Source organism: Acartia tonsa, chromosome 2 (genome assembly GCF_053477335.1).
Source record: "Acartia tonsa isolate MP-2025a chromosome 2, ASM5347733v1, whole genome shotgun sequence".
Classification (NCBI taxonomy): Eukaryota; Metazoa; Arthropoda; class Copepoda; order Calanoida; family Acartiidae; genus Acartia; species Acartia tonsa.
The window spans coordinates 51,762,868-51,772,988 of NC_137261.1; the positions used below are offsets into that span (position 1 = coordinate 51,762,868).

A 10,121-nucleotide genomic window follows, 5' to 3' on the forward strand; every position below is an offset into this window, starting at 1 on the left:
TATGTCTGAAGCTTATGATATTAATAACTTCTGAACTGATTAGGTTCTCTATTTAAAGTTAGCTTCACATAGTTCTCGTAATGGTTTCAGGATATTTCGTTTTTAGATTTTAGTCTTGGGATCGTTTTCAGCTATTTTATGTTCCTTTCTATACACAAAGTCCCTAGATGCTAAGGGCACAGCTACTAGTGGCTTAAAAAATAAATCTATACCTGAACGAAATCTTGCATGTTTCCCTTATCAGCTGCAGCAATGGCAGCCTCTGACAGACCAAACTCTCTGACCAGAGGTCCCAACTGACCAGAGTTAAAGGCCATGCTGAACATTGACACAGCCTAAATTAAATTTATTTTATAAACCAACGGATCTTAAGAGAGGGATAACTAGTTGTCAAGAAAGAGCGTGTCCGACGTGCAACTACCTGGAGATCATCACCATCAGATCATCAGCAAAGTCCTTCAGCCTACTCCTCACAGAGGACATCAGATTCAGTTGTGAATTTTTCTACTAATTGACCAGACACTGTCGGCTGGACTGGTCAAAATCTTACTGCTAATGGCCGGCATCGAACCTAACCCAGGGCCTATTTACATATGCTCTGTATGCCTTGTCAGAATTCGTGATAACTCTAAAGCTGTGATATGCAACAAATGCTTTCAATGGGTCCACCATCGTAAAATTAATAACTGTAGCGAGCTTAAACATACCAAAGAACATAATAATAACTATGCCTGCCGTACCTGCCTTCACACTAACCCCCCCATCCCCCCCAACACGCTGACGCAGACACCCCCTTCAACACAACCCCATTTTCAACAACCCTCACCCCCTCCACCATCATCAACATCCCACACACAGCAACAACAACAAAATAAATCACAACCCAGACAAGACAACAAACCCTACTATGACTTATTTATTATGCAATGGAACTGCAATGGTATATTAAACAAGACAGCTGAACTAATAGAATTCGTCAATAAACACCAAATCAAAGTTTTAGTATTGCAAGAAACTAAACTTGGGGATAAATCAACACCTCCTGATATCCCTAACTACACCTTAGTCCGCAAGGACAGAACATCTGACAAAGGTGGAGGACTTGCCACCTATGTCCACAAGTCTCTCATCTTCTCTAAGCTGCCAGACAGACCATCCGACGGCCACACAGAGACTCTAGGTGTTAAAATTGGTGATACCAACATCAACAATGTCTACATACCACCTGTAACCAGCTGTACCTCAGGTTTTAAACCAGATCTTCAATCTCTTTTAATACCTGGCAACTCCCTTGTCTTGGGTGATTTCAATGCCCATGATTCACTCTGGCACTCAAGAATCCAAGACAACAGGGGAGCTGAAATAGCTGATGAAATTGGCAACTCCACATTTGGGGTCTTAAATGAAGACTCCCCAACTAGACTTCCTGCAAACGGCCTACCAACATCACCTGACATCTCTTTAGCATCTCTATCCTTGCTAACTAGTGCAGAATGGAGAACCGAAACCAGTTTGGGATCTGACCATCTCCCAATAATAATTAAAATCAGCACCACCATTGATCCAGTAAAAAGTGATTTCAGGAACTTCATAAATTTTAATAAAGCTAACTGGGAAAAATTTACCAACATCACAGAAGAAAAATTCCAGAACCAACCTATTCCAGACAACATACACCATGCAGAAAAGAAGTTCAGAGACATCATAAACAAAGCCTCCAAAAGAACAATACCTGGAGGCCGAATAAAGGATGTAATACCTGAAATCCCTACTGCCACTGCAAACAAAATTAAAACTCGTGACTCAATTAGAACAGACAACCCGAACTCTCCAGAAATTGCCATCTTAAATAGAGAAATCCTGAATGAAATAAATATTCACAGGAAAACAAAATGGAGAGAGAAAGTTGCTGAAATCAAATGCTCATCCAAGCTATTTAAGTTAATTAAAAACCTAAATGGCAAAAATGGCCTGTCAAACAACAACCAAGCCATCAGATTCAAAGGCAAATATCTTTCATCTGCCAATGACATATCTAATGGTTTTAATAAACAGTACACTTCTGTTGTAAGACATCTAAGCTCCAAAGACTCAAGGACCATATCAAAACAGATCAAGAAAAATGATCTAGTTGAGGATGACTTGATATTTACTCCCGACCAGACTTGGAAAGCCATCAAAGCTGCTAAAGCTTCCAAAGCTGCTGGCCCCGATAACATCTCAAATTTACATCTTAAACACCTTGGACCCAATGGTGTAAAATTCCTCACCACAATTTTCAACATGTCCATAAACACCAGCACAATACCTGATATTTGGAAGAAATCCGTCATTATTCCCCTTCTTAAACCTAACAAACCTGCAGATTTGTCTGACTCCTACAGACCAGTTTCCTTACTTTGTCCTGCAATAAAAATCCTAGAAAGACTCCTACTTCCTACTCTTAACAACAATCTAGACATTCCAAACTTCCAGCATGGCTTTAGAAAAGACCATTCTACAGTCACTGCTTTAAATGATTTCAATGATCAGGTAACAAACGGCTTCAACAAGAAAAAGTCGGCCAAACCTGACAGAACTGTTCTCTTACAGATTGACCTAAGCAAAGCTTTTGATATGGTTAATCATGACAAGCTTCTGAAGGATCTGAATGAAACATCTCTTCCTTCAAACCTGAAACGCTGGTTTTGCTGCTACCTTAAAGGACGGCAATCACAGGTGAATTTCAGAAATGCAAGATCTAGCTTTCGAAATGTAAGGGCAGGTGTTCCACAGGGGGCAGTGATATCGCCTATCCTTTTCAACTTTTATCTACGACACCTCCCCTCACCTCCTAAGAATGTTCAGATTATCCAATATGCTGACGACATAAGCATATATGCGACAGGAAACCCCATCGATAAATTATCTGATGCCATCAACAACTATGTCCCAGCTGTAATGAAATTCTTAGAAGAAAGGGAACTCCAAGTCTCACCCACTAAATCAACAGTGACACTGTTTACCACTGACACTAAAGAATTTAAGGTTAAACCAGTTGTTGAAATGAAAGAAGTACAAGTTCCACATGAACATACTCCTAAATTACTGGGGGTAACATTTGACACCATGTACTGTTTTGCCAAACATGTTCAAACAGTAGCTGATAAAGCAAAGACCAAAATCAACCTGATGAAGTCTATTGCTGGATCCACCTGGGGACAGGATAAAGACACTCTATCCATGACCTACAAAACCATCTGCAGAAGCATAATGGAATATGCCGCACCCATCTGGAGCCCCATAATCTCAGATACAAGCTGGGGGAAGCTTCAATCCCTCCAGAATCAGGCTCTGAGACTTATAACTGGCAACCTCAGAATGGCCTCTGAACAACACCTTCACAGAGAGTCTAAGATTCTTCCTATTAGAGATCACTGTAAAATGATCTCAAACCAGTTTCTTTTATCCAACCACATCAACAACCATCCAGGAAATAAGTTGACTTCTAAACCTCTTCCAAAAAGAAAAATTAAACCTTCAATACAGTTCTACAGACCAGCAATTAAAAACCTCCTTCCTGTTCAAAAAGAAAATTTGAAATCTAAATATAAGGCTATTCACACATCAGAGGTCAAAAATATTATAGCCAAATATCCCCCAAACAAAGTTCTCAAAAGAAACCCGCCAGAAGTTAATAGTGAAGAATCCAGCCTTCCCAGAGCTACCAGATCACTTCTCTCACAATTAAGATCTGGATACTCTAGACTACTCAACTCCTACCTACACAGAATAGGTGAAACCACAGACGACAAATGTCCTAAATGTAGAATTCACACGCACACCACATCTCATCTGTTTAAATGCCCACAGAACCCGACAAATCTTACTGTTTTATCCCTCTGGACTCAGCCTATCATGGCCGCGAAGTTTTTAAATTTTGACACGGGCACAACAAGAGATTCAACAACTGAAGACCTGTCCACTGGAGGCTAATCAATCAATCAAGAGAGGGATAAGACAATGGACGATAAAAAAAAATCAACCATTCTGTAAATTAAAATTATAGGTTGATAAGAGTGGTAAACAATGCAAATTTCAACAAAGATTTTATTCAGGTAATCACTTCAGTTTCGAGCCAACAAAAGACAGGTGCTTTAAACCTTTTAGTACCAGTGAAATTTACAGTCCAATTTCTCCTTCCTCCCTATTTACAACTTACTTGTATTTCTCTATTATTTTATTATTAGGAAAGTCGAAGTCATAAGTAAGTTAGAGAAAGATTGAAAAAACTATTCCGTTTAGTAAGTGCAAGGATGTTAACTCTTTTTTATTTCATGCAATTTACTAACTAAAAAATCCATGACGTTATACCTGTTTAAATTGGGGAGACTGAACAGTATCCTTCAAATCTTCAGCGGTCAAGTCTTTCACTTCTTTCTAAAATAAGTAACAAGATACATTTAAACTAATTTAACAAAATATTGTGAGATTGAACAATGTTGTGATTTTCAAACTTATTATAAGGACTTTACTATCATAACTTAAGAAGTCTTTTATAGTCCCAAAAAGCTTTAAATACCAGCTTTCAAAGTTACCCAAAAATAGTTCCTTCTTACAATCTGACTTCATTAAAACTTTCATGTGTTCTTAAATATTAAGTTTTGTAAAATATAGTTAAGAATAGTTATTTCTCGCATCGTATTATAAACAGCTTTCCGCGGATATAGAAAGTACAATTATGAGATTAAAACTAGTTTTTTTAGCCCCGAGGTGCCGAAGGCACCGGCTAAAAAAAACTGGTTTTAATCTTATGATTGTACATTTCTATATTCGTAGAAAGCTGGATATAATACGATGCTAGACATAGTTTTTTCGTATGGATGAGAACCGGTTCCTATCCACCGGATTCGAATGAATACGAGAAAAGCATTTATCCTGTGAATTAATTTAGATTTTATCTAGGTGTCTAATTCAAACATTTATTAATAGAAATAAAAAAATTGTCGAGCACAGAAACCCGCCGCCCTTATTTTGAAAGAAATAGGTATAGAATAAGGGGTACTACTTTGGTAGTTTTTTGTTGGTTGTTTATTACTTTAGGTCAGGTTAGGTTAGATTATATTGGGTACTGGGTAGCAACGCGCTGTTGAGAAACCGCTGGTTTAGCCCCCCCCCCCCCCCCCCACCTTTATTTTTAAATATTTTCGGCGGAGAAATCAGAGTTCGTTGAGTAAAAGCACCAATCAAAATATTACCTTCTCATCCTTGGGTAGAAACTCTTTGACCTTTTCCAGAAACTCTGGGTTGGACAGCAGAGGCTGAAGTGTCTCAGATGTGAGACCCGCAGCAAGGTCCACAGCAGGCTCACCACTACCACCAAGTCCCTCAGCACCAGCGGGTACCTGGTTAAAGTAATGTTATTTTTTTTTTTTTTGGGGGGGGGGGGTTTAGACCCATTTATTGATAGGTAAGCAATCCTATAATATAAAGTAGAAAAGTTGTTATGTCTTAAGATTTAAATAACATTAATTTTTGAATTGCTAGAATTTTGGGTACTTTTTAGGGATGCTTTACATTAATCCCGGTTTGGTTTAAGGCATTTTTAAAAAAGATGTAGGTATTTTTTTACCTCTTCTTAAGTTATCCATTCAAATACACAGGCCTTAGATGCTAGTTTCCTATATTATAGTAGAGCTAGATCATAGATGTTACTGAACAAGCTCACATCTAGTTGGTTTCATTTACCTGGATGTTGGAGAGGATGGATTGTAGATCCGAGAGCTGGATGGCTGAATTAGCTCCATCTCTGGTAGCACTAGCTGGAACATTTGTACTTCCACCGGTTGAAACTGAACATAAAAGCTGATTAAAGACCTAGTAGAGGCATGGATATTAAGGGATAAGACAATGTATGCTAAAGGTTTTTAGCCAAGGAAAGAGGGGTGCGCTGCGTAAAAAAAATTAAAGTTCCAAAAGGATTTACAATCCAATGTCCCCTTCCTCAAGAACAGAAGCAAGGGGGGGGGAAGTTTTGACACATTTGCGTAAACAGGGAGTATAGGCTTTATCTTTGGACTGAGAGGATAGGTTATTAGGGATAAAATCATTCTTATATGATGAATTTTCCCAAGTTTTAAGATTTTTTGGATAGGCCTCCAGGTTCCGGAGCTCCAGGCCTCCAGGTCCTCTCTGTACAGGTAAAAATAAAAAAAATAATTTTTTTTTGAACAGTTAGAAGTCAACCTATAAAACAAAATATGCATATTTTTGAATGTTATTCACATATTTGAAGAAAAAAATGCATATTTTGTTTCATAAGTTGACTTCTAACTCTTAAAAAAAAAATTTTTTTTTTTTATTTTTACCTGTACAGAGAGGACCTGGAGGCCTGGAGCTCCGGAACCTGGAGGCCTATCCAAAAAATCTTAAAACTTGGGAAAATTCATCATATAAGAATGATTTTATCCCTAATAACCTATACTCTCAGTCCAAAGATAAAGCCTATACTCCCTGTTTACGCAAATGTGTCAAAACTTCCCCCCCCCTTAATAACATCTTTGAATAATTCAAACTTTGAGAAATTATCTTTTAAGCAAACTAATTTTGGTTGCCGCAATAGCAACCAAATTTATCACTAAATAGTAAATACCTACTTATTACTTTTGTGATAAAAATAAAATATTTTAATAAAAACATTCTTTAGTGTAATAAGATAAAAGAAAAGAATATTTCAAACTATTTCCAAACCTGGCGTAGCAGGAGTAGGAGTACTAGCAGCAGCTGCAGATGGAGTATCAGGAGACGCAGGAATATTGGGCCTTGGTCTACCAGTACCAGCAGCTTGCCTGCTGCGGGTGCTACCACCTGATCCTCCGCTGCCAGCCAGCAGAGAGGCCAAGCCAGCTCCACCACCTAACCAATAAAATAAAGATACAAAGTTGTACATATAATTTCTTTGAGAAAACTCATATTTCATAGAGAAATCTTTTGAAATATGACCGACAGAACGACGGACAGGGGCGTATATTCTGCACAATATTCATTTTTTTCCACTGCTAAAAAACAGGGGTGTATATTCTGCACAAGATTTTTTTTTTCCCCTGCTACAAATTTTTTTATTTTTCTTCCCCTAGTTTTTTCTCACCAAGTAGGGGGAAAATGGAAAAATATTTAAAGAACATTTTATTTATTTTATCCCTCCTACCACACATTTTAAAAAGTTTTTTCACCAAGGAGGGGGGGGGGGGGGGGGGGAATGGAAAAAATGTTTTCAGTTTTCTTAATTTTTACATTTTTTTTCCCTCCAACCACTCATTTTTTATTTTTTTCCCCCCTCCTGAGCAGGGGATCCCATGTAGAATATACTACCCTGCTAAAAAATGTAAATATTTATAAAAAAAAACTCCTTATTTTATTCATTTTATCCCCCCTCCAACATATTTTTTTAGTTTTGTTCACCAAGAAGGGGAGATAATGGAAAACAATGTTTCTCTTATTTTTTTACATTTTCCCCCCCAACAACATATTTTTTATTTTAACCTCCCCCCCCCCCCCCTTTAGCAGGGTCAATTTTGCAGAATATACGCCCCTATCGACGGACCATTTAAAATAAATAATTTTTGCTCATTTATACAGGGAATACTCACCAATAATTCTATCTGTTTATCTCATATAGAATCATAGATGCCAAGAAAATTACATTTCCCCAATAGCATTACGGACGGATTAACGGACGGAAATACAGCGTTGTTAATGTTATATTTGAAATGTTTATATACCTGCCCCACCGCTTACGCCCCCAAAGATCTGCATGAGCTGGCTCTGGCTCATGTTGTTGAGCAGGCTCTGCAGGTCCGAGTCTCCAGCGTTGTTCAGGTCAAATCCTGGAGGCAGCAGGCCGCTCAGACCACCGCTTCCACCTCCACTGGATCTAAACAATAAAAGTTCATAAAGATTCTTGAGGGATAAGACAATGCATGATAAATTGATGTTCATAACTATTAATGATGAACAAAATTTCCCCTTCAGTAGATTAATATTATTGGTTCGAGAAATTGCACATTGCTAGTTAAAACAATTAAGATTTATTGAAAGTACCAACAGTTTTAAGCCACCGAATGGGAGAGAGTGATCTTAAAACTTTAGGTACCATGATAATCTAGATTCCAATGTAATTTTTTTTTCATTTAATTTATAAAAAGTCATATATAAATATCTGAATTACTTCGCGCATATTATGGTACATATTTAATACTGTAACTAAATACAACAACATTCTATCTCTGCTAGAAATTTCTTTGCAAGTTGGACGAATCATTGGGTCTGATTGATAATGATCATATGGGGTAATAAATGTACTAATACCTGCTAGATCCTGGAACTGGGGGGTTATTGAGAGAATCATTCACCTTCTTGCAATATTCCTCATCCTTGTCAGTCTTGGGCTCCTAAAATTTACACAGTGAATAGATTATTACTTGGATCTCAAACCATATTATCATGTACTCAAATAAAATGAATCTCGTAAAAAAATAACGATACCCGCATACACTCCCTCCCCCCTCTCCTAGTGGATGAACGAACTCACCAATAAATGATGTCCTTGTTAGTAACCTTAATTGACGACAATTTTACCCCAGTCATAAAATCTACGTATATTCTACAGTTCTACTACAACCATTACATAGTGTAATAGTAATTTAAATGCAAGTTCAGTGTTCATCCTAGCTTAGAAAATATTGTTGACTGATACGTTATCTTTTTTTGAACACATACTTTTAATTTCTGATAATCCGCCATATCATTTATAAACTAAAATGTACAAAAGGTTTTTAAAACCTAACAGGTATTGATTCAACTTTTAGAATGATTATTTTAGTAAATATTTGCCTATGTACTTTATAACATGCGTACAATGTACATTCTCAGTCTACTGGGTGTGTTTGTCATACTTAAATTTGTACCTGCATCCAGAAGAACATACGCTTACTGCAGGTCTTGAACTTGAGGAGGTAGACCCTGCCAGTGGTGCAGGCTGGTACATGCACAAACTCACAATCATCAGGGAAGATAGTCAGGTCCTCCTCCACGGTTCCGGTGCCACGATCCTGCAATACATTTCAACAAATGAAAGGAAATCCTAGAAGGTAGGAGCATTGTGCTATGAAATTTACTAGTCCCCAAAATTTTCCAAACATGTTCTCTCTTTTATTGGCTTCAAAACTGGAGGCTTTTATAAAAAATACTGTTAATTTCGTATAAACGAGCAATGACCAAACTTTTACCAGATGATTTCAATTAAACAAAGGGGTTATTTTATTTTTCACAATTGAAGGTGTTTTTTGTGTACACCAATCATCTTCCATTATCTCAACCCTTAAGAAGTTACAAGAAAGTTGTATTAAGCCAAGCGATATTTAACAATATTGGAATCTAAGATTTTTTTTATATAAAATATGATCCAATTTCCACTTTACCTTCCATGTGAAGTGCATCAGCTGATCATCGTTCTGAAAGATCTGAACAGTTCCCTTCCTTGGGTCAGCAGTCACCATCTTGGTGCTAGTATCCAGGTTCATCTTTCCAGCACGGAAGTCAACCAGAGCCTGAGCGAAAAATAAGGTTTGATTTTATAGAAAAAGACTGAAAATTAAATCCTATCACTATTGAACACACAAAAAAATGAAAATCTGCTAAGTATATTAATTTAAATCTTTTCTTTTAGAAGACATGAGGATTATTTTGTGCATCTTTTCGAACAATTAAAATAATCCTTAGTGTTCTTAAGCTACCTCTCCCCTCTCCCCAATCTGCTCAAACAAACTCACCTTAGAAGCGGACCGGGAGCTAGAGCTTCCAAACAAAGGTCCTCCAACTGCCATATTTAACTAGTTTTAGTTCTGAAACAAGATAGTTTGGATCACAATGTTATGACGAAGATTTTTTTATTAATATTATTACAGTTTCTAAACAATAGATGGCTTGAACAGGGATCTGAAGGGATAAAACAATGGACGATAAATTTAATGCAATCCCCCTCCAAATTTTGTTTCAGTCAACTACATGCAGATTGAAATTAAAACTTTGGGGTCAGCATAATTTACAGTCCAATGTTCCCTCCCTTCCTGGGCTTTAAAGAC

General features: G+C 37.3%; 1 protein-coding gene across 2 annotated transcripts in view; it reads right to left on the reverse strand.

Moving 5' to 3' along the window:
* Positions 1 to 10,121, reverse strand: part of Rpn13 (regulatory particle non-ATPase 13) — a 136,956-nt gene that overhangs the window by 1,064 nt on the left and 125,771 nt on the right. For both annotated transcript variants that reach the window (XR_013876904.1, XM_080151262.1), the window contains exons 2-11: positions 9,810 to 9,880; positions 9,459 to 9,587; positions 8,946 to 9,089; positions 8,347 to 8,429; positions 7,761 to 7,912; positions 6,730 to 6,894; positions 5,728 to 5,831; positions 5,238 to 5,384; positions 4,354 to 4,419; positions 213 to 335 (exon numbers count right to left, since the gene is read on the reverse strand). Coding sequence is in view for 1 of the 2 variants with exons in the window: in XM_080151262.1 (XP_080007388.1) it covers positions 213 to 335; positions 4,354 to 4,419; positions 5,238 to 5,384; positions 5,728 to 5,831; positions 6,730 to 6,894; positions 7,761 to 7,912; positions 8,347 to 8,429; positions 8,946 to 9,089; positions 9,459 to 9,587; positions 9,810 to 9,863 (1,167 nt within the window). In the remaining variant the exon portion in view is untranslated. The remainder of the gene's footprint in view (positions 1 to 212; positions 336 to 4,353; positions 4,420 to 5,237; positions 5,385 to 5,727; positions 5,832 to 6,729; positions 6,895 to 7,760; positions 7,913 to 8,346; positions 8,430 to 8,945; positions 9,090 to 9,458; positions 9,588 to 9,809; positions 9,881 to 10,121) is intronic.